The sequence below is a fragment of the Ranitomeya imitator genome, chromosome 4, assembly GCF_032444005.1.
Source record: "Ranitomeya imitator isolate aRanImi1 chromosome 4, aRanImi1.pri, whole genome shotgun sequence".
NCBI classification, from domain to species: Eukaryota; Metazoa; Chordata; class Amphibia; order Anura; family Dendrobatidae; genus Ranitomeya; species Ranitomeya imitator.
The window spans coordinates 506,051,824-506,077,387 of NC_091285.1; the positions used below are offsets into that span (position 1 = coordinate 506,051,824).

Here is a 25,564-nt window from a genome sequence, read left to right on the forward strand (position 1 = left end):
GTGTTTTAGATGCGCTACAGTCGTCATATTGTCTGAGTAGACTCTGACATGTTGACCTATGATGAGACTGCTGGCTGCCAGAAGGGCCCTCTCCACTGCCATCAATTCTCTGAAGTTGGAGGAATTGGAGCTTTCTTTCCGATTCCAGTGACCCTGGAATGGGATTTGCGAAACCACTGCTTCCCAACCTTTTTGACTGGCATCTGTTGTCACTGTTACCAGCAGATCTTGTATCCAGTCCACTCCTTTTAGCAGGTTTGATTTGATCGCCCACCAGGTTAACGAGGCCTTTACCTTCCCTGGAGTGTAGACTCTTCTGTTCAGGAAATTTGGATTTCCGTTCCAATTTCCTAGGATGTGTGCCTGCAGAACTCTGGAGTGGCTTTGAGCCCACTGGACTGATTGTATACAGGCCGTCATCGACCCCAGAAGAGACATTGCAGTCCGCAGAGTCGGAGACCGTTGTTTCTTGAAGTCTAGGACCTTGGATATCAGGTTCCTCTGGTGTACCTCTGGTAGCAAAGATTTTTGATTTTCCGAGTCCAAAAGGACTCCGAGGAATTTTATCACCTTTGAAGGTAATAGTTGAGACTTCTTTAGATTGGGTATCCAACCCAAAAGCTGCAAGATGTTCAGAGTTTTGGAAATTCTGATTGAGAATTTCGGCGGAAGGACCAATTATTAAAAGGTCGTCCAAGTACGGCACTACAGCGACGTCTTGGTTCCTGATGTGAGCTACAGCTTCCGCCATGACTCTGGAGAAAACCCTTGGGGCCGAGGAGATCCCGAAGGGGAGAACATTGTATTGGAAATGTAGGACCATTTGATTGAATTGGACCGCAAATCTTAGGTATTTCCTGTGGCGAGGATGCATTGGAATATGGAAATAGGCATCATTGAGGTCTATTGTTGCCATATAGGAATGAGGAGCTATCAGAGGGATGGCTGTTTTTACTGACTCCATTTTGTGGTAAGTTATGTATTTGTTGAGAGCTTTTAGATTTATTATAATCCGGGCCTGCCCGGAAGGCTTTTTTACCATGAAGATACGGGAATAGTGTCCCTTTCCTTGCTCGTTTACCGGGACCACAGAAATAGCTCTCGAGTCTAGTAAGTCCTGTATTCCTGCTATCATCAGTTTTTGAGTCTCCCGAGATGACGGGGAGGTGACTCAAGATCCTGGGAGGAGGCGCAGCGAACTCTATCAGAAGACCCTGATGGATGACACTCACCACCCAAGGGCTGTTGGAGATATTCTGCCAACTGTGAACAAAGTTCGAAAGCCTACCCCCCACCGGATCGGAGTCATTGTTTTTCTTGTTGTGTTTGTTGGGGAATAAGGATGTTTTTAGGTTTCCCCTTGGCATAACGCCACCTCCCAGATTTCCCTTTTCTTTTACCCTGGGAGGGCTGGGGCTGGGAGGGTCGAAAAAAACGCTTCCTGGGAGGTCTTTGTTCAGGAAGAGTTTTCTTTCTGTCCGTGGCTTTTTCCAGTATGTCATCTAATGAGGGCCCAAACACATAGTCACCCTTAAAAGGAATGGAACAAAGCTTTATTTTTGAAGTGACATCTCCGCTCCACATTTGGACTAGAGATCTGGCGGCCACACGGATGGATTTGCAGATGATACAAAACTATGTAAAGCAGTTAATACAAGAGAAGATAGTATTCTGCTACAGATGGATCTGGATAAGTTGGAAACTTGGGCTGAAAGGTGGCAGATGAGGTTTAACAATGATAAATGTAAGGTTATACACATGGGAAGAGGGAATCAATATCACCATTACACACTGAACGGGAAACCACTGGGTAAATCTGACAGGGAGAAGGACTTGGGGATCCTAGTTAATGATAAACTTACCTGGAGCAGCCAGTGCCAGGCAGCAGCTGCCAAGGCAAACAGGATCATGGGGTGCATTAAAAGAGGTCTGGATACACATGATGAGAGCATTATACTGCCTCTGTACAAATCCCTAGTTAGACCGCACATGGAGTACTGTGTCCAGTTTTGGGCACCGGTGCTCAGGAAGGATATAATGGAACTAGAGAGAGTACAAAGGAGGGCAACAAAATTAATAAAGGGGATGGGAGAACTACAATACCCAGATAGATTAGCGAAATTAGGATTATTTAGTCTAGAAAAAAGACGACTGAGGGGCGATCTAATAACCATATATAAGTATATAAGGGGACAATACAAATATCTCGCTGAGGATCTGTTTATACCAAGGAAGGTGACGGGCACAAGGGGGCATTCTTTGCGTCTGGAGGAGAGAAGGTTTTTCCACCAACATAGAAGAGGATTCTTTACTGTTAGGGCAGTGAGAATCTGGAATTGCTTGCCTGAGGAGGTGGTGATGGCGAACTCAGTCGAGGGGTTCAAGAGAGGCCTGGATGTCTTCCTGGAGCAGAACAGTGTTGTATCGTGCAATTATTGGGTTCTGTAGAAGGACGTAGATCTGGGTATTTATTATGATGGAATATAGGCTGAACTGGATGGACAAATGTCTTTTTTCGGCCTTACTATGTTACTATGTGAGGTGTCTGCAAGGAGCCCAGTTGCTCGATGCAAAATAGGCAAGGAGTCCAATACTTCTTCTCTGGGGGTACCCTGAGAGATGTGGTTTTCTAGCTCTTCTATCCAGCGGAAGAGAGAGCGGGCCACACAGGTGGATGCAATGTTGAATCTGAGGGCCGAGGTAGAAGTTTCCCAGGATTTTTTGAGAAGGCTCTCAATCTTCCTATCTAAGGGGTCCTTTAACTGGGAAGAATCCTCGAACGGCAGAGCCGTCTTCTTAGCCACTCTTGCCACCTGAACATCTATTTTGGGGATGCTCCATTTGATTGAATCCTCATCTAGAGGAAACCGATGTTTAACCCCTCTGTGACCTTAGACGTACTATCCCGTCGAGGTGCCCTGGGCTTATCTGACCCTGGACGGGATAGTACGTCATAGCCGATCGGCCGCGCTCACGGGGGGAGCGCGGCCGGGTGTCAGCTGCTTATCGCAGCTGACATCCGGCACTATGTGCCAGGAGCGGTCACGGACCACCCCCGGCACATTAACCCCTGGCACACCGCGATCAAAGATGATCGCGATGTGCCGGAGGTGCAGGGAAGCACCGCGCAGGGAGGGGGCTCCCTGCGGGCTTCCCTGAGCCCCCCGCAGCAACACGATGTGATCGCGTTGCTGAGAGGGTCTCCTCACCTCCCTCCCTGCTCGAGCCCCGGATCCAAGATGGCCGCGGATCCGGGTCCTGCAGGGAGGGAGGTGGCTTCACAGAGCCTGCTTAGAGCAGGCACTGTGAAGGCTGCAGCGCTGCATGTCAGATCAGTGATCTGACAGAGTGCTGTGCAAACTGTCAGATCACTGATCTGTGATGTCCCCCCCTGGGACAAAGTAAAAAAAGTAAAAAAAAAATTTTCCAAATGTGTAATAAAAATAAAAAAAAATATTCCAAAATAATGAAAAAAAAAAAAAATATATTATTCCCATAAATACATTTCTTCATCTAAATAAAAAAAAAAAAAACAATAAAAGTACACATATTTAGTATTGCCGCGTCCGTAATGACCCGACCTATAAAACTGTCCCACTAGTTAACCCCTTCAGTAAACACCGTAAGAAAAAAAAAAAAACGAGGCAAAAAACAACGCTTTATTATCATACCGCCGAACAAAAAGTGGAATAACACGCGATCAAAAGGACAGATATAAATAACCATGGTACCGCTGAAAGCGTCATATTGTCCCGCAAAAAAAGAGCCGCCATACAGCATCATCAGCAAAAAAATAAAAAAGTTATAGTCCTGAGAATAAAGCGATGCAAAAATAATTATTTTTTCTGTAAAATAGTTTTTATCGTATAAAAGCACCAAACCATAAAAAAATGATATAAATGAGGTATCGCTGTAATCGTACTGACCCGAAGAATAAAACTGATTTATCAATTTTACCAAACGCGGAACGGTATAAACGCCTCCCCCAATAGAAATTCATGAATAGCTGGCTTTTGGTCATTCTTCCTCACAAAAATCGGAATAAAAAGCGATAAAAAAATGTCACGTGCCCAAAAATGTTTTCAATAAAAACGTCAACTCGTCCCGCAAAAAACAAGACCTCACATGACTCTGTGGACCAAAATATGGAAAAATTATAGCTCTCAAAATGTGGTATTGCAAAAAATATTTTTTGCAATAAAAAGGGTCTTTCAGTGTGTGACGGCTGCCAATCATAAAAATCCGCTAAAAAACTCGCTATAAAAGTAAATCAAACCCCCCTTCATCACCCCCTTAGTTAGGGAAAAATAAAAAAAAATGTATTTATTTCCATTTTCCCATTAGGGCTAGGGTTAGGGCTAGGGTTAGGGCTAGGGTTAGGGCTAGGGTTAGGGCTAGGGTTAGGGCTAGGGTTGGGGCTACAGTTAGGGTTGGGGCTAAAGTTAGGGTTTAGATTACATTTACAGTTGGGAATGGGGTTGGGATTAGGGTTAGGGGTGTGTCAGGGTTAGAGGTGTGGTTAGGGTTACCGTTGGAATTAGGGTTAGGGGTGTGTTTAGATTAGGGTTTCAGTTATAATTGGGGGGTTTCCACTGTTTCGGCACATCAGGGGCTCTCCAAACACGACATGGCGTCCGATCTCAATTCCAGCCAATTCTGCGTTGAAAAAGTAAAACAGTGCTCCTTCCCTTCCGAGCTCTCCTGTGTGCCCAAACAGGGGTTTACCCCAACATATGGGGTATCAGCGTACTCAGGACAAATTGGACAACAACTTTTGTGGACCAATTTCTCCTGTTACCCTTGGGAAAATACAAAACTGGGGGCTAAAAAATAATTTTTGTGGGAAAACAAAAAATTTTTTATTTTCACGGCTCTGCGTTATAAACTGTAGTGAAACACTTGGGGGTTCAAAGTTCTCACAACACATCTAGATAAGTTCATTGAGGGGTCTAGTTTCCAATATGGGGTCACTTGTGGGGGGTTTCTACTGTTTAGGTACATTAGGGGCTCTGCAAACGCAATGTGACGCCTGCAGACCAATCCATCTAAGTCTGCATTCCAAATGATGCTCCTTCCCTTCCGAGCCCTCCCATGCGCCCAAACGGTGGTTCCCCCCCACATATCGGGTATCAGCGTACTCAGGACAAATTGGACAACAACATTTAGGGTCCAATTTCTCCTGCTAACCTTGGAAAAATACAAAACTGGGGGCTAAAATGTAATTTTTGTGGAAAAAAAAATATTTTTTATTTGCATGGCTCTGCGTTATAAACTGTAGTGAAATACTTGGGGGTTCAAAGCTCTCACAACACATCAAGATGAGTTCCTTAGGGGGTCTACTTTCCAAAATGGTGTCACTTGTGGGGGGTTTCTACTGTTTAGGTACATTAGGGGCTCTGCAAACGCAATGTGACGCCTGCAGACCATTCCATCTAAGTCTGCATTCCAAATGGCGCTCCTTCCCTTCCGAACCCTCCCATGCGCCCAAACGGTGGTTCCCCCCCACATATGGGGTATCAGCGTACTCAGGACAAATTGGACAACAACTTTTGGGGTCCAATTTCTCCTGTTACCCTAGGGAAAATACAAAACTGGGGGCTAAAAAATAATTTTTGTGGGAAAAAAATTTTGTTTTATTTTTATGGCTCTGCATTATAAACTTCTGTGAAGCCCTTGGTGGGTCAAAGTGCTCACCACACATCCAGATAAGTTCCTTAGGGGGTCTACTTTCCAAAATGGTGTCACTTGTGGGGGGTTTCAATGTTTAGGCACATCAGTGGCTCTCCAAACGCAACATGGCGTCCCATCTCAATTCCTGTCAATTTTGCATTGAAAAGTCAAACGGCGCTCCTTCCCTTCCGAGCTCTCCCATGCGCCCAAACAGTGGTTTACTGCCACATATGGGGTATCAGCGTACTCGGGACAAATTGGACAACAACTTTTGAGGTCCAATTTCTTCTCTTACCCTTGGAAAAATAAAAAATTGGGGGCAAAAATATAATTTTTGTGAAAAAATATGATTTTTTATTTTTACGGTTCTGCATTATAAACTTCTGTGAAGCACTTGGTGGGTCAAAGTGCTCACCACACCTCTAGATAAGTTCCTTAGGGGGTCTACTTTCCAAAATGGTGTCACTTGTGGGGGGTTTCAATGTTTAGGCACATCAGTGGCTCTCCAAACGCAACATGGCGTCCCATCTCAATTTCTGTCAATTTTGCATTGAAAAGTCAAACTGCGCTCCTTCCCTTCCGAGCTCTCCCATGTGCCCAAACAGTGGTTTACTGCCACATATGGGGTATCAGCGTACTCAGGACAAATTGGACAACTTTTGAGGTCCAATTTCTTCTCTTACCCTTGGAAAAATAAAAAATTGGGGGCAAAAATATAATTTTTGTGAAAAAATGATTTTTTATTTTTACGGTTCTGCATTATAAACTTCTGTGAAGCACTTGGTGGGTCAAAGTGCTCACCACACATCCAGATAAGTTCCTTAGGGGGTCTACTTTCCAAAATGGTGTCACTTGTGGGGGGTTTCAATGTTTAGGCACATCAGTGGCTTTCCAAACGCAACATGGCGTCCCATCTCAATTCCTGTCAATTTTGCATTGAAAAGTCAAATAGCGCTCCTTCCCTTCCGAGCTCTCCCATGCGCCCAAACAGTGGTTTACTGCCACATATGGGGTATCAGCGTACTCAGGACAAATTGGACAACAACTTTTTGGGTCCAATTTCTCCTGTTACCCTTGGTAAAATAAAACAAATTGGAGCTGAAGTAAATTTTTTGTGTAAAAAAGTTAAATGTTCATTTTTATTTAAACATTCCAAAAATTCCTATTAAACACCTGAAGGGTTAATAAACTTCTTGAATGTGGTTTTGAGCACCTTGAGGGGTGCAGTTTTTAGAATGGTGTCACACTTGGGCATTTTCTATCATATAGACCCCTCAAAATGACTTCAAATGAGACGTGGTCCCTAAAAAAAAATGGTGTTGTAAAAATGAGAAATTGCTGGTCAACTTTTAACCCTTATAACTCCCTAACAAAAAAAAAAATTGGTTCCAAAATTATGCTGATGTAAAGGAGACATGTGGGAAATGTTACTTATTAAGTATTTTGTGTGACATATCTCTGTGATTTAATTGCATAAAAATTCAAAGTTTGAAAATTGCGAAATTTTCAAAATTTTCGCCAAATTTCCGTTTTTTTCACAAATAAACGCAGGTACTATCAAAGAAATTTTACCACTATCATGAAGTACAATATGTCACGAGAAAACAATGTCAGAATCACCAGGATCCGTTGAAGCGTTTCGGAGTTATAACCTCATAAAGGGACAGTGGTCCGAATTGTAAAAATTGGCCTGGTCATTAACGTGCAAACAACCCTTGGGGGTAAAGGGGTTAAAGTCTGAGGGGGTAGTTAGCCGTTTCTCAGGCAGTTCCCACTCATTATTGATCATGTCTATGATGCTTTTATGTACGGGAAACCCAGGTTGTTTTTCGGTATGTATACCGAATAGTTCGTCTTGTATAGACTGAGGAACTGGTTCCTCTTTTAGCCCCATAGTATTCCTCACTGCAGACACCAATTCCTCAATGTATTCAGAGGAAAAAAGATATTTTCTAATTTCCGCAGACTTATGGGGTAACACATCTTCCCATTTGACTGAAGATGACGTATAAGACTCTTCAGACTCTGACCCGGAATATTCCTGGATTTTCCTCTTTTTGGGAAGTGATGGACCAGGTGAGGACGGTGGTGGAGGGGGGGCGAGTGTGGCTAAAGAGGTTTGGACCTCTTGCCTAACCAGGGAGCGAATTTCTTCAATTAAAGAAGGGTGTTCCGCCCGGACTACTTTATCCGTACAAGGTTGGCACAACTTTTTCTCCCAATCCAAGGGCATTTTCACATTACAGGTAGCACATTTGCGTTTAGTAACGGTTCTAGGGCCAGGCTTGACTCCCTGAAATGAAAGAGGAAGCGGTGTAAGAAGGTATATTTAAACTACCTTAAAACGGGACCCATCTCTGCCGCACTTACTGGGGCTTGAGGAGCGCTGGGCTCTGCAGCTGCAGGGCAAGACAAATCCATGCTTACAGCAGGCTTACCTGAGACGTCTTCGCAGCTTATATATGAAATAAGACTGCACCAGCGCATGGCACTTAGCCGCCCCTCCCCCTCCACGGTCCCCGGCAGGCGTGCGAGGGTGCAGCGTGCCTCACACGCCGTTCAGTAGTCCATAGCGCTGGACAGGATATCGCTCCTATGCAGGAGTGCCGGCCCGGAAGTAGAACACCACGTGACTTCCCGGTCGCCGAACAGCGCGCACAGGAGGGGGAGACGCCGGAGAGCTCAGGGAGGCCTCCAGGAAGGGCTCACCGGTCAGCTTTACCCAGCAGGGGGAGCGCAGGAGGACCAGGAATGCGGTCCCGAATCCGGAGGAAACAGGGAGCATAACGGAGGAGGAAGCCCCGGGGCCCGACCACCAATGCCCGGCAAAGTAAAAAATAAAAGGTACACTGCAGAGCCGGCCGCGCAGCGCACCAGGAACCTCTCCATGCCCCATGGGGGACAGGAAAGACACTGGTTAATGGGAGGTGGGAGGGGTTTTTAACCTCTTGTGCTTCCTGTCCCCCATTAGGGTATGGAGACAACCTCCTGTGGCTGTCGTGGAAGGCTGCTAGAGAAAGTAGATTGCGGTGGGTAGACAGGCGTCTTGGGGCAGCAGGACTGAGTATAAGACAGGCCACTTTTGAATAGCAGAGTTGTAACCGCAGATCTGAGTGTGTGAACTGGCACCTTGGAACAGCATAGGCAACCTGGAACCGAAGAGCTGAGTATACAGAAAAGCACCTTGGACAGCAGATCTGAATATGCAGAATAGATTTAGTCTAGAGCAGTGTTCCCCAACTCCGGTCCTCAAGAGCCACCAACAGGTCATGTTTTTAGGATTTCCTTAGTATTGCCCAGGTGAATGAATGCTTGCCTGGCCAGGTGATGCAATTATCACCTGTGCAATACTAAGGAAATACTGAAAACAAGACCTGTTGGTGGCTCTTGTGGACCGGAGTTGGGGAACACTGGTCTAGAGACACACATTGGAGAACATATAGCTGAGTCTAGCGATCAAGCAGGACCGAGTTTGCAAAGTGGCATGAAAAGTTCAGAAACGTGATAGCCTGGGTGGTCGCCGCACTACTTGAATACTCAGCCAAAGCACTGCTGCCTGAGCCAGCCTAAAAAGACAATAGAGGTGCACACCAGGTTTCCATAGTAAACTGGCATGCATGGCAAGTAGAGGAAACAGGAAGCTGGGGAAGGAATAAACAGATCCAGATCTTGGAGACAGAACAAATGAACCCTTATTAAAGTATTCCTGGCATAAAGTGATGTGGTAACTGCAGCCAGCGAACACTGAACAACTGCAACCTATAGAATTCATGAAGAAACCCAAAGGCTGCAGCTGATCAGTGGTTGATTAGCTGTGGAGGTCATGACATTATGTTTTGCGATCTGTGGGGGACTCAGGGCTGAGCGCTAAGGAGTTCTGCAAGTCTGAGAAGTGTAGTTTCATTCATTTACATAGCACCATGGGGCCACTAATTAAAGGTTGACGAGTGGTGGACATTTCCTTTAGAACCACATTTAACATTACAAATATCAGCATCAGGGTCTCCATTTAATTTTTATTGTACACGGTGTACTGTGGGGGATCATGAAAAAAAGCTCCAATCCTCCATCCAGAAAGTGAAAATCCATGACCCATCCCTTAACCCGAAGCATGTGGATTATCTGCCTGTGAGCAGAATCTGTCAGGATTTGGAGACCAGCGCTGCCGCCTTACCTGGTCTCAAACGTCTACCACTCCTAGACCGCCATGTCCAGAATGAACTCTACAGCCACACGAGTATGGGGCCGGTTATCTGCGGGCAGTCCGGACACGGTGGTCTGTGGGTCAAGTCATTTGCGGGCGGTCTGGACATGGTGGTCGGTGGGTCGGGTCATCTGAAAGCAGTCTGGACATGGTGGTCTGTGGGTCAGGTCATTTGCGGGCGGTCTGACATGGTGGTCTGTGGGCAGTCCTGACATGGTGGTCTGCAGGTCAGGTCATTTGCGGGCGGTCTGGACATGGTGGTCTGTGGGTCAGGTCATCTGTGGGCGGTCTGGACATGGTGGTCTGTCCTGACATGGTGATCTGTGGGTCAGGTCATCTGCGGGCGGTCCGGACATGGTGGTCTGTGGGTCAGGTCATCTGCAGGTAGTCCGGACATGGTGGTCTGTGGCTCAGGTCATCTGCCGGTGGTCCGGACATGGTGGTTTGTGGGTCAGGTCATCTACGGGCGGTCCGGACATGGTGGTCTGTAGCTCAGGTCATCTGCGAGTGGTCCGGACATGGTGGTTTGCGGGTCAGGTCATCTGCGGGCGGTCCGGACATTGTGGTCTGTGGCTCAGGTCATCTGCAGGCGGTATGGACATGGAGGTCTGTGGGTCAGGTCGTCTGCGGGTGGTCCGGACATGGTGGTTTGTGGGTCAGGTCATCTGCGGGCGGTTCGGACATGGTGGTTTGTGGGTCAGGTCATCTACGGGCGGTCTGGACATGGTGGTCGGTGGGTCGGGTCATCTGAAAGCAGTCTGGACATGGTGGTCTGTGGGTCAGGTCATCTGCAGGCGGTCCGGACATGGTGGTCTGTGGGTCAGGTCATCTGCAGGTAGTCCGGACATGGTGGTCTGTGCCTCAGGTCATCTGCGGGTGGTCCGGACATGGTGGTTTGTGGGTCAGGTCATCTACGGGCGGTACGGACATGGTGGTCTGTAGCTCAGGTCATCTGCGAGTGGTCCGGACACGGTGGTTTGCGGGTCAGGTCAACTGCGGGCGGTCTGGACATGGTGGTTTGTGAGTCAAGTCATCTGCAGGCGGTATGGACATGGTGGTCTGCGGGTCAGGTCGTCTGCGTGTGGTCCGGACATAGTGGTTTGCGGGGCAGGTCATCTGCGGGCGGTTCGGACATTATGGGCTGTGGGTCAGGTCATCTGTGGGCAGTCTGGACATTGTGGTCTGTGGGTCAGGTCATCTGTGGGCAGTCTGGACATTGTGGTCTGTGGGTCAGGTCATCTGTGGGCAGTCTGGACATTGTGGTCTGTGGGTCAGGTCATCTGTGGGCAGTCTGGACATTGTGGTCTGTGGGTCAGGTCATCTGCGGGCGGTCAGGTCATCTGCGGGCAGTCTGGACATTGTGGTCTGTGGGTCAGGTCATCTGCGGGCAGTGGAAACATGGTGGTCTGTGCTCGGACATGTCAAACTGGTCCAACTCTTAATGTTGGGCCATGAACTCGGCCTCCTTACTACAGTTTCTTGGGGTTATTGCATTGCCAGCTGTATGTAGCCTCCATTTTCAGCTTGCGTCTGCTGAGCTGGGCACTGCCATTTACTAACATTTTGAACCTGCTGCACAAGTGGTGGTCGTCTACCTCCCCCAGACGAGCACAGTGCAGCAGTGTGAGTCCGGCCCGCAGTAATGGCCGCCTATATCGGCCATGTACAGGTTCCTGTCAGTGAGGACGATGTTTGGGCGGGAGGACACGTAGCCAGCAGCCGCCTCACATGTGTCCGTGCAGCCTCCCGGTCTGTTTCACCCTCTGTGTCCAGGAACAGGATTTCCGTAGGTGTGTGGATCCGGAAGAAGCCGCCGGTGATCAGCAGACCGTGCACTCCGCGGCACAGACTCATCACCAGCGCAGACAATCAGACATGGCCGCTTCTTCTCCGCCACCGACAGTCCACATCCCGGCGGGGACTGGGAATGACAGGTCAGTCAGGCGCCAGAGGGGGGCGCTGCTGCGGCAGCAATGATGAGCACACCGGGGTTCAGCTGTGTCTCAGGTATTACTGGAGCTATGAAGTCTCAGGAATCACCCGAGCTCCTTCCTCCCCAGGGCATGCTGGCACTTGTAGTTCTACACCACTGGCTGAAAGACTCAACTATATTTTGCATGCTGGCACTTGTAGTTGTGCATCACTGACAGAAAGGCTCAACTATAGTTTGTATTTTTATTTCACTTTTTTGGTTTAACACCTTTTATAACTTGTGTTCTTCCATCGTCCTGAGGGCATGTTACATTGTTGCACTGCTTTCTATCTTCCGATCAGATGGTCTTTATGCCATGATGGCTCCTGTCAGGAGGTCTCTGCAGTGTGTGGCCTGGGCAGCACAATGAGCAGACGGTTCCCTTTAACCCCTTAACAGCAGCCACTTTTCTATTGTTCCTCGCTCATTTTTTTCATCCTCTCCTTCCAATACTGATTCCGTCATTCTATTTTTTCTGTTTCATTGATTCATTATGTGGCAAAAGTGACCCGATAACATGATTATCCCCTGCTGCACAGGCACATCTACGGCCATTCCAAACTTTTATATTTTTTTATTTTAGTGGCTTAAAAAAGTCAGAACTTAGTAGAAAATAGGAAGAAAATAAATGATGTTTATGTCACTATTTATTTTGTATAATTTTGTTGGCAGGTATGCACGAGAGCTTGTTTTCTGGAGAGCATGTTCCAGGCTGAATTTGTTCCTTTCTAGGGGTTGTTTCTGACTTTTCTATTGATGGTCCATCCTTAGGATAGGTCATCAGTATTTGCCACCCTTGCCGATGTGCTGGCGGTGGCCGGATGTGCTGAGATGCCGTATAGTGACAGGTGCTCCTTTATAACTAGTAAGTGCAGCTTGTGTGGAAGGGGAAACGTGTCCGTGTTGTCAGGAAGTGACTGATCACATGACCGGTATGAATGGACCTTGTGTTAAATTTCAGATATTGCTCAACAGTCATGTTTTTCGCTCGTTCGTCACCCCAAAGACCGAAACACTCAGTCATTTACCCACACTGCTGTGGAAACTCAAACAGATTTCACGAATACAGCGGTCTCCATCAATACATTCATCAGCGATGATTCTGAACCCCGTGGGCAGATGTGCAATGCATATCAGGCTTCTGAAAGTCTTATTCGTTTTTTTGGTGTTTGTTTGCTTTTGATTTTACAATCATTTTACATGAAAAGTATGTTGTCATCTGCATTTGTTTTATTTCTATCCTGTTGTACCCCACAGACTTCAGTAGTGAAAACCATAACATACATTTGTTTTATTTAACCCCTTATCGACGTCCGCTGTACATGTATCGTGCAAGTCGGTAGCCGGTGTATGAAAGGACTCCCCATACCCATCCGATAATGGCTGTGAGCTCAAATTGTGCCTTTAAACCTGTTTAAAGGGAACCTGTAACCCCCAAATTTGAAGGTGAGCTAAGCCCACCGGCATCAGGGGCTTATCTACAGCATTCTGTAATGCTGTAGATAAGCCCCCGACGTATCCTGAAAGATGAGAAAAAGAGGTTAGATTATACGCACCTGGGCGGGCCGTCCGATGTCCTAAGTACTGCAGTGCGCAGGCGCCGGGAAAGGTCAGAGAGGCCCGGTGCCTACGCACTGCAGTACTTTGCTCTGCCCTCAACAGGGCAAACAAAGTACGCCTGTGCCGGAGCCCGCAGCGTGAAGACAAGAAGAGGACGTTATCCTATGAAGATAAGAGGCCCCGGACCGCGACGCCCATCGGACCGCAGTGGGAACGCCCCTGGGTGAGTATAATCTAACCTCTTTTTCTCATCTTTCAGGATACATCGGGGGCTTATCTACAGCATTACAGAATGCTGTAGATAAGCCCCTGATGCCGGTGGGCTTAGCTCACCTTAGATTTTGGGGGTGACCGGTTCCCTTTAATGCCGGTATCATATCAAACTCTGACAGTGACCTTAGCAGCGGTATGGAGTCACGTCTTTCTATGTGCCCATCAAAGCCCTTGTGATGAGATTGTGGAGCGCCGATGGGTTGCTATAACAGCCGGGGTTCTAAAGAAGACCTCAGTGCAGTGCTTGTCATCACATAGTTCACTCGAAACTCAGCCTGTGGTCGGGCTTCAAAGCAGACTGTGATTTTTACTATATGCAGCAATAGTGTGGTAATGCTCTGGCCTCTCTGGGACCAGGGGGACGGGGTTCAGGCTCAGTTTTTCCTTGTATGTGGTGACCCCCTCTTCTGTAGGCCTTGTTCAGATGACCGTGTTTCTCTCCCGTGTACTGTCTGTATTAACCCTGGACGGTGCATGGATCCTTAATGATAATCTTTATTTTTATATAGCGCTAACATATTCCACAGCACTTTACAGTTTGCACACATTATCATCGCTGTCTCCGATGGGGCTCACAATCTAAATTCCCTATCAGTATGTCTTTGGAATGTGGGAGGAAACCGGAGAGCCCGTAGGAAACCCGTAGAAACACACGGAGAACATACAAACTCCTTGCAGATGTTGTCCTTGGTGGGATTTGAACCCAGGACTCCAGCGCTTCAAGGCTGCTGTGCTAACCACTGAGCCACCGTGCTGCATCTGATCCTTTATAATCTATAGGGATATTTGCACTTTCGATGGTCTGCATGGAAAAAAAAACCTGGAGACATGTCCTATGGTCTGATTTTTGGGCTGACCTCGCCCATTCATGTGGATAGGTCTGTGAAAACAATGGACAGCATTCAGGTGCAGTTTATGTACTGTCTTTTTTTGTGGCCCAGTTGATAAGAGATACTTGAGCCTCTTTCCCTTTTTTGTTATATATGTAAAATGATGACACTTGAATGACAAAAAACAGACACAGAAGACACAAAAGGGAAAACGGAGCATCACATGGAGGAAGAATGGTCAATTTTTCTGCAGATGCAAAGTAGACAAACGTGTACATAAGCCCTTAGTTCTGTGACATTTTATAGATCTACTACTGATCATTTCATTTCATTACAGCACAGTGACTCGGTGGTTAGCACATTTTTTTGCAGCTTTGCGCTCCTGGGTTGAAATCTCACCAAAGACAACATCTGCAAGGAGTTTGTATGTTCTCCCCGTGTTTGAGTGGGTTTCCTCGGGGTTCTCTGGTTTCCTCCCACACTCCAAAGACATACTGATAGGGAATCTAGATTGTGAGCCCCAATGGGGACAGTGTCGATAATGTCTGTAAAGTGCTGTGATATTAAGGGTGCTATAAACGAGTAAAAATAACCAAAAAATAACTTTCTTGCTGACATGACCAGATATAGTATTTCATGTGTGTCCTATAGCATGTGTTGATAAAGATAAGTTTATTATGAAACCATAGCACCATCTAGTGGAGTAGAAATGAACATTCAGCTATACATAAATTATCTTACTTTTCTCTGCAGCTAAGTTAGTAATAGTATAAATAGGAGTAAGTTATGTGCAGTTTACATTGAGTACTTACTCCATGGTAACAATGTATCTCCAAGTGTCTGTCACAATTCTGTTGTCAGATTTCCCTGGTCCAGGAGCTCCTTCCCTGTCCCTAATGCTAGGGGCACCCCAGCTATCCCTGCACCCCACATTACTTCTGATGGTGAAGACGTCGGGGCCACGTACATTGCTGAACTCCTGATAATCCCTTATCTGTCCCCTCCCCCACCCAGGGAAGTGAGGAGTAATAATGTATAAACACAAACCAGACTAACAAGGGAGGATGTACAGGAATAAATGCATATACCAATCATACGAATATGCACTCTCAGACAACAGAGAGGAACACCGGGTAGAAAGGAAGGAAAGCCAAATAGGAGAGGTTGAGGATTTGCTCACAGCAAAAACATCAAGCAACAGTCACATCCACACTCTAAATTCCTCTGCCAACAACTGACACCTCCACTCTACCAGAAAGTGTAAGACTAAGGGCTCATACTCGGCACCGAGGGAAAAAAACGGTCCAATTTTTGTCCAGAAAAGTCTGAGTTTCATGCGAACTACAATCCAATTTTAACACCTAGCATCCAATTTACATGCGAATGGATCCGATTGCAATGCCTTTTTTTTTTTTTTTTGTAACATGAGCCTTTCCATAGAGCAATTCTCTATGTAATTTACACATAATTTTGAAAGGAAATATTCTTTTTTTTTAAATTCATTTCAGGTACAATAATGAGTGGGATCCCCATGTCCTTTGAAAAGCGGATAATTCATCTTCCGCGTACAGTAAAATCACAGCATGATCTGACACAATGAAATAGATATACACATAGAATGGATATATATAAAGATGTCAGTGACATAATTAGTACAGTGCGTGAAATTCCGCAACAATTTCTTAACCAGCAGAGGGAAAGCAGACAGCTGGGGCAGATGTGTATAGCCTGGGAAGGGGCTAATACCCATGGAGCTTCCCAGGCTATTAATATCAGCTCACAGCTATATACTTAGTTTTTCCTGGTTATTAAAATGACTTTCCCCCCCAAAAAATGTTTTATTGTCCCCCTATATTTAATAATGAGCCAAGGCTAGGAAGACAGCTGCGGTTTCTCATTCAGGCAAGGAATGGTGCATCCATAAGATGCTCCAATTCTGGCACTTGGACTCTCTCTTCCCACTTGCCCTGGTTCGGTGGCAAGTGGAGTGATAGTGAAGGGTTGATGTCACCTTTGCGCTATCAGGTGACCTCAAGCTCAGAGGTTAGTAATGGAGAGGCGTCTATAAGATGCCCTCATTACTAACCCCATAGTGATATTGTATAAAAACACACACGCAAAGAATAAAGTCCTTTTAATTAAAAGAATGACAGTTCTTTATTGAAACTAAATTAAACCATACTCACGTCATCACCCAGTCCACTGAAGCCATTGTCCCCTGTAATAAACAAGCATATTCCTCATCTGTCCACCTAGAAGATGATAATAATCAATTTTTCACGCAATGCGTTTAGCTTTGCTATATCTAGATGGCAGGCTGCATTGTTGCACAATTCGACTACAAAGCCTGCCATACAGGCAGAGACTCTGAACTGTGCGAGTTTGCTCAGCTCAGTACCTCGCGGTGAACTTCTTTCACCTCACTGACGTCACCGTGAGCGTGAGAAACTTCATACGCTTGCGATGCTGTCAGAAAGGTCCTGCGAGTTCAGAGCCAATAAACTCCGTTCCACTCAGAACTTTTTACACAGCACTCGCTCTGACAGCACAACACTGTACTAATTATATATGTGACTGACCTATCTATCTATTCTGTTCTGTTGGATCCTGTTGTGATTTTACTGTATGTGGCAGATGAACTGCTGGCTTTTCGAAAATCGGACAGCATTCGCATGGTTCTCTTCCTGTAGTCGTACACTCCCAAAAAAAGTGCACGGCAGAGCATATGTTTGCTCTGTCGTCACCATTGCAGTCTATGGCCGCATTGGCGCATACGTCCAGTCCCCATTTTGTGAAGACATATGCCCCCACGGAGACACACTACGCAATGTGAAAGCAGCCTAACAGTCATAAGACTTCCATTCCTTTTCTTAATCTGTTGAGAATAAACCTTTTTTGCAGCACCAACCATAGCCTCTGAGGCACTGTTCCGAGAGGTGACTGTTTTCCTTTACTGTAAATTTTCCATTTAAGAAGTGTCCACATGTTTTCAATAGGGTTTAGGTCATGGGGCCATGTCATTATTCTTTCATCTTTAGGGCCTTTAATGGCAGCCAAGCAGTGGAGACTTTCATGCATGTTATGGAGCATTGTCCTGCAGAAAAATCATGGTTTTCTTGAAAGATTCAGACTCTTTCCTCTGCCACTACTTGAAGAAAGTGTCTTCTAAAATCTGTCGGTAGGTCTTCAACTTGAAAAAGATGAACTAGATATCTTTAATAATACCAGCCAATTGAAGTACCCAACTTCCACCTTGCTGGCATATGATTAAATGTAAAGGTCTGTGGCCATTACAGATTATTATCAATCTGGGCTGTCGAGAGTCACGTTCATCTCATCAGTCAAATCAGTGGTAGTTGGCTTGCCATCTTTACCTCGGCCACGTCTCTGAGCACTGCACACCTTGTACTTCTCAGCAAGGCAGGAGCAGTTCTGGAACATGACAGCACTGAAGGATAATGGGTTCCTGGTACCTTTATGTTTGAGGGTATGTTTCCACGGTCAGTAAATGGGACGCTGTGTACATCCGCAGCGTCAAACCCGCAGCATCCAGCTGTTAGAGCATAGTGGAAGGGATTTCAAGAAATCCCATGTCCACTATGCGTGCATAGACGCCTCGCCTTAGGCTACGTTCACATTTGCGTTGTGCGGTGCTGCGTCGGCGACGCAACGCACAACGCAAATGAAAACGCATGCAAAACGCATTGTTTTGTGACGCATGCGTCCTTTTTTGGCATGATTTTGGACGCAAAAAAAAAAGCAACTTGCTGCGTCCTCTGCGCTCTGACGTGTGCGCCAAAAAAGACGCATGCATCACAAAACGCAATGCAACGCATGTCCATGCGCCCCCATGTTAAATATAGGGGCGCATGACGCATGTGTCGCCGAGGCTGCGCCCGACGCAGCCCGGCAGAACGCAAATGTGAACGTAGCCTTACTTGCAAGGACGGACATGCGGTGGGTCTTTCCAGACGGCATCATGTCAATTTATGTAAATTACCCATACACTCTCATTAGATGCAGTAAAACCGCATTATCTTCCTAGTCACATGCATATTAAGTGCAGGAACGCAGCTTACTACGTTGTGACACAGTCAAAAGTACATGACACAGGAAGTGGAGAAAAGCACAGAGAGAGGTCAGTTTAATGTAATGTCCTCCCCTCCCTTTTAATAAATAATAATTAAAAAAAAAGTGTTAGGTCCGCCTATATTTGTTAACCAGCCAGGTGACATCAACCTCAGGCAATTGGAAGAGCCGGGCAAAGCGCCAGAATCTAATAGATGCGCCTTTTCTGGGCAGCTGCGGGCTGCTATTTTTTGGCTGGCGGGGACCTACCGTATATACTCGAGTATAAGCCGAGATTTTCAGCCCAAAATTTTGGGCTGAAAGTGCCCCTCTCGGCTTATACTCGAGTCAAGGTGGGTGGCAGGGTCGGCGGGTGAGGGCGCTGAGGCATACTTACCTAGTCCCAGCGATCCTCGCGCTGTCCCTGCCGTCCCACGGTCTTCTGTGCTGCAGCTTCTTCCTCTCTTCAGCAGTCACGTGGGACCGCTCATTACAGAAATGAATAAGCGGCTCCACCTCCCATAGGGGTGGAGCCGCCTATTCATTCCTCTAATCAGCGGTGCCGGTGACCGCTGATAGAGAAAGAAGCTGCGGCACCGAAGACCAGGCAGAGGGACAGCGCGAGGATCGCCAGGACTAGGTAAGTATAGCATATTCACCTGTCCTCGTTCCAGCCGCCGAGCGTTGCTCCATCTTCCCGGCCGGCGTCTCCATCTTCCCGGCGTCTCTGCTCTGACTGTTCAGGTCAGAGGGCGCGATGACGCATATAGTGTGCGCGGCGCCCTCTGCCTGATCAGTCAGAGCAGAGACGCCGGGAAGATGGAGACGCCGGAACGAGACGCTGGGAGCTGCAATCAAGGGAGGTGAGTATGTGTTTTTTTTTTTTTATTGCAGCAGCGGCGGCGGCAGAGATTTATGTGGAGCATCTATGGGGCACAGTGAACGGTGCAGAGCACCGTATATGGCACATCTATAGGGCACAGTGAACGGTGCAGGGCACCGTATATGGCACATCTATGGGGCACAGTGAACGGTGCAGAGCACCGTATATGGCACATCTATGGGGCACAGTGAACGGTGCAGGGCACCGTATATGGCACATCTATGGGGCACAGTGAACGGTGCAGGGCACCGTATATGGCACATCTATGGGGCACAGTGAACGGTGCAGAGCACCGTATATGGCACATCTATGGGGCACAGTGAACGGTGCAGAGCACCGTATATGGCACATCTATGGGGCACAGTGAACGGTGCAGAGCACCGTATATGGCACATCTATGGGGCACAGTGAACGGTCAGAGCACCGTATATGGCACATCTATGGGGCACAGTGAACGGTGCAGAGCACCGTATATGGCACATCTATGGGGCACAGTGAACGGTGCAGGGCACCGTATATGGCACATCTATGGGGCACAGTGAACGGTGCAGAGCACCGTATATGGCACATCTATGGGGCACAGTGAACGGTGCAGAGCACCGTATATGGCACATCTATGGGGCACAGTGCGTATATGGCACATCTATGGGGCACAGTGAACGGTGCAGAGCACCGTATATGGCACAGCTATGGGGAAATATGAACGGTGCAGAGCACCGTATATGGCACATCTATGGGGCACAGTGAACGGTGCAGAGCACCGTATATGGCACATCTATGGGGCACAGTGAACGGTGCAGAGCACCGTATATGGCACATCTATGGGGTACAGTGAACGGTGCAGAGCACCGTATATGGCACAGCTATGGGGAAATATGAACGGTGCAGAGCACTGTATGGCACAGCTATGGGGAAATAATGATCTATTTTTATTTTTGAAATTCACCGGTAAATGCTGCATTTCCACCCTAGGCTTATACTCGAGTCAATAAGTTTTCCCAGTTTTTTGTGGCAAAATTAGGGGGGTCGGCTTATACTCGGGTCGGCTTATACTCGAGTATATACGGTATATTAATGGCCACTTACCAGCCTGAGAATAACTCTCATCATTTTCTTCTGCTCGCGCTGATTGCCGGCAGAGCAGGGAAGAATGATCAGAGCCGTCTTCAGCACTGGCCGCTGGGGAACAGCACTTACTGTAGCGCTTCTTCCCCGGCGGCCATCTGTGTGGTACTGATGCAGCACACTGTTGCCAAGTGTGTGCTACAAATATTACACACACAGACATCCCCAGAACCGTTTTTTTCCGGTACTGGAAATAAACGGACGTGTGAAAGAGGCCTAACCTTGAGTAATTATTGGATGAAGCAGATCAGAAGATGTGTATCTACGTAATGAGGAGTGTAAGGCCTAAGAATAGTACCACTCTTTATCAAGGAGTGCAGAATTATTAGGCAGCTTGTTTTCCTCAGGCAGAATGGGTCAATAGAAAAAATTTAGCTGACTCTGAAAAGTAAAAAATTGCCACAAGTCTTACAGACGGATGCAGCACTAAGATTTTGGGCCGTGATTACAGAACCATCAAACATTTTATTCACCTGACAATACAAAGGTGACATCAACCCCACAAATATAAACCCCACTTGCCACCAGTGCCACTACAGGGCAAGTGGGAAGAGCCGGGTAAAGTGCCACAATTGGCGCATCTTTGGATGTGCCAATTGTGGGGCTGCTGAGGGCTGCTATTTTTAGGCTGGTGAGGGCCAAAATCCGTGGGCCTAGCCAGTCTGACAATATCAGGCCCCAGCTGTCTGCTTTCTCCTTGGCTGGTTAACAAAATTAGGGGAACCCCACGCTATTTTTTTTGGAGGGGATCCCACTATTTTTGCTAACCATCCAAGGTAAGCAGACTTCTGCAGCCTGGTATTATCAGGCTGGAAAGTTTGAATCCTTACCCGCCTGAAATACCAGTCCCAGTAGTCTGCTTTACTATGGCTGGTTAACAGGGGAGAATGATGAGAGCCGTCTTCAGCACCCGCTGCCGGGGAACAGCGTTTACTGTAATGCATCTTCCCCGGTGCCAATGCGTGTCACACGGAGGACATCAATTTGTGTTTTCTGTGTACGGGACGTTTTGCAGCCTGTGCTGACGGTAAAAAATGGACATGTCAGTGAGTTTTGCCCACGGGCACACGGTCCTTGGAAATACACTGACATGTGCACAGACCCATTCATTTGAATGGGTCTACATGTTTCAGTGTCTCTGCTACGTGTGAAAACTGTCTCCACACGTACTGGAGACATGGATGTGTGAAAGAGGCCTTATTCAGCTTGGAGATAGAAAATCTGCTTAAAAATGATAATAGGATCAAAATACTCACTCGTCTAATAAATGTGCGCATAGTGTATACAATATTAGGCAGGTAGTTTTAATGGTGCGGTGTATGTAGTCCTCATTGACTAACAATATACTGTAGTTCTTGTGTACATCTACAGGAGACCTTTTTCACTGTGAGGTCAAAACATATACCAATACAAAATGAAACGGAGTACTAAGCCCACAAGTAATTAAAAAGGTATAATTTTAATTACATACATGATAAATACACAAACATTTCATCAAACAGTAGACATAGTGTGTAAAAAATAAGTCAAAGAGACACAAACAGCAAAGGACAGGTAGATGATGGCTAATGTGTCCTGGCTAAAACGGGCAAGGGCATAATATAAAGTGCTAGTGCCTATAAATCCCACATGGGAGTAAAGGGGGCGGACATCAATGTATAAGGCAGCTTGTCCTGTTAATCCATATATGTACCATACTTCCAAATACTATCCCCTCTCCCAAAAGTGCTTACCCATGCTAACGTTTAGGCAGCATCGGGTGGCGGAGTGGCGTGTGTTCCTGCCTGAACGTTAGCATGGGTAAGCACTTTTGGGAGAGGGGATAGTACTTGGAAGTATGGTACATATATGGATTGGTGGCTGTATTTAGGAGTGTCCCATTTTTTTGTACTGCTTAGCCGATCCACTTGATGATTGGGCTATCTGGTACTGCCTACAAATGGTTCTCTTGATGGTTTAAATTTATACTGAGGTCAAAACTTATGCAGTATTGCATTTTGCCAATTTTTCACTCGTAAAAACTGCCTGGTTGAAAACCTGAATAAATGCGTAATGTGTGCACCCAGCATTAGAATCTGCTTCTCTCCAGCATTGCACTGATCTGAATGATTGCTGGTTACATGCTAATGATCTGCTGTTGTTTGCACAGCTAATTCTGTGTGGTAGATTGCATACAAACGTAAAATCATTACTCATGCTTCGTTAACTAGCAATTAGTAAGTTGGTGCCAGTACTTTCCTTCCTTCACGATCTATCTGTGATTCAATTAGTCTTTTATTTTCTCTGTCGTAACTTGATTTTCACATTGCAAAAACTGGTAAATCTCCTTTTGGCACCTAAACTACATAGTCTTTATGAATGACGTAAATGGTAGAATCTTGTCAAATCATTGTGAGGCAACACTCTGCTCAATAACAATATAATGATATCTTTTGTACCCAACCACAGCATTTTAATTACTGTTTTGCAGTTTGCTCGCAGCGGTTGGCAGTCTCATGCAGCAGTTAAATCGAAGAAACTGATATTTCACATTGGCTGCAATTTCCTCCAAGCAATTCCCCATAACTCGAAAGTCTCAATTTGCCAGCTAGACTATGCCTTGTAACATGCACTGAAAGAGAATCTATAAAAATGATTCTGCAGAACCAGGCGGGTACAGATTATTGAGGGAATACTAATATTTAGAGATAAGTGTCAAAGATCAAGGCAAGAATGTGTTTTTAAATATGTATTGCACCCCAGATTAGAATTCCGCAAGGAATATACTTTGCTTATATGCCTATCCAATATGCCAGTATGACTATAGGATGGGAATGGGATGCAAAATCTATAGTTGACTCAAAATGAATGTCTTTATTCATATTTGCCTTGTTTCATGAAATGAGTGGCAACAATAAGACCACCAATATACTTGATGTAGACTAGCAGTTCTAAAATACTAAAAATGGAAATTGACCAAGGTCACATTGTTACATTGTCCAGGGACACATATATTAGCCACGAAAAATAGTTGCATTTACAGCAAAATCATCACTGTAATAGGGACAGCAACGGCACACAATAAGGCCATGTTCACACTTAGCGGTTTTTACCGCGGAACCGCGGCGATTTTGCAGCTGCGGGTCCGCTGCAGTTTCCATTGCATTTACAGTAACCTGTAAACCCTATGGAAACCGCAAACCGCTGTGCACATGCTGCAGGAAAAACCGCGCGGGAACGCAGCGTTTACAACTCGCAGCATGTCACTTCTTTGTGCAGAATCGCAGCGATTCTGCACCCATAGAAATGCATTGATCCGCTTACTTCCCGCATGGGGCTGTGCCCACCATGCGGGAAGTAAGCGGATAATGTGTGGGTGGTACCCGGGGTGGAGGAGAGGAGACTCTCCTCCAGGCCCCGGGAACCATATTTGTGGGTAAAAAAAAGAATTAAAATAAAAAATAAGCTATACTCCCCTCCCAGCGCTGCACGCGGCCGTCCGGTCTCAGGTTTGCTATGCGACCAGGACCTGTGGTGACGTCGTGGTCACATGACCGTGACGTCACGAAGGTCCTTCTCGCACAGCATCTTTGGAACCGGACCGCGGCGGTGCAGCGCCGAGGAGATCGGGACGTCAGAGGGTGAGTATATCATTATTTTATTATTTTTAACATTACTATTGATGCTGCATATTGCTGCATATGCAGCATCAATAGTAGGAGTAAATCCCGCAGCGGAAACCGCAGGACAAAACGTGATAAATCTGCAGGGATAACCGCAGCGGGTTTGCCCTGCAGATTTATCAAATCCGCTGCGGGAGAACCCGCAGGGACCCGACGCTATGTGTGAACATAGCCTAAGGGTACTGTCACATGGTCCAGTCAAATTGCATTCTCTCGCTATGACCAGAACTCTACCCGAACCCCATAGAAGTCAATGGAGACCTGAACTTTGGTGCTGTAAAATGGTTGTCGTAAGGGCTAGGGGAGCTCTCAGGGAGAAATCAGTGTTCGGAGTGCTACAGCACCTAGTAACATGTACGAGCCCGGAACATTACAGTTTTGGTTCTCTCATCTCTACCTATGAATCCTTTTTTGCTGCTTTGCTCCATATTTTGCCATACCATTAAAACTCCCCTCCTCCCCCTCTCCCTAGCAAAGCTCAAATACTGGTATGTAGGCCTTTTAAATTTAAATCTTTTGACACCTTTACATCTTCTATTTGTTGCTGTTTAAGAGTTTTAATCCATATGTAAATTAGGAGTTAAGTGCTCTGAGTGTGATAGAGCTCTTAAGGTACCTTCACACATAACGATATCGTTAACGATATCGTTGCTTTTTGTGACGTAGCAACGATATCGTTAAGGAAATCGTTATGTGTGACAGCGACCAACGATCAGGCCCCTGCTGGGAGATCGTTGGTCGCTGAACAAAGTCCAGAACTTTATTTCGTCGCTGGATCTCCCGTGGACATCGCTGGATCGGCGTGTGTGACACTGATCCAGCGATGTCTTCACTGGTAACCAGGGTAAACATCGGGTAACTAAGCGCAGGGCCGCGCTTAGTAACCCGATGTTTACCCTGGTTACCAGCGTAAAAGTTAAAAAAAACAAACACTACATACTTACCTACCTCTGTCTGTCCCAGGCGCTGTGCTCTGAACTCCTCCTGTACTGGCTGTGAGCGTCGGTCAGCCGGAAAGCAGAGCGGTGACGTCACCGCTCTGCTTTCCGGCCGCTGTGCTCACAGCCAGTACAGGAGGAGTGCAGAGAAGCTGAGCACCGGGGACAGACAGCGGTAGGTAGGTATGTAGTGTTTTTTTTTTTTTACTTTTACGCTGGTAACCAGGGTAAACATCGGGTTACTAAGCGCGGCCCTGCGCTTAGTAACCCGATGTTTACCCTGGTTACCCGGGGACTTCGGGATCGTTGGTCGCTGGAGAGCTGTCTGTGTGACAGCTCTCCAGCGACCACACAGCGACGCTGCAGCGATCCGGATCGT

General features: G+C 46.6%; 1 protein-coding gene across 2 annotated transcripts in view; it reads left to right on the top strand.

Moving 5' to 3' along the window:
- Positions 1-9,679: 9,679 nt before the first annotated feature.
- Positions 9,680-25,564, top strand: part of GALK2 (galactokinase 2) — a 507,611-nt gene continuing 491,726 nt past the window's right edge. The window contains exon 1 of one of the 2 annotated variants that reach the window (XM_069766040.1): positions 9,680-11,881. In XM_069766040.1, the coding sequence (XP_069622141.1) occupies positions 11,517-11,881 (365 nt within the window). In that variant the 5' untranslated portion in view covers positions 9,680-11,516. The remainder of the gene's footprint in view (positions 11,882-25,564) is intronic. The other variant, XM_069766041.1, reaches the window with a different exon arrangement.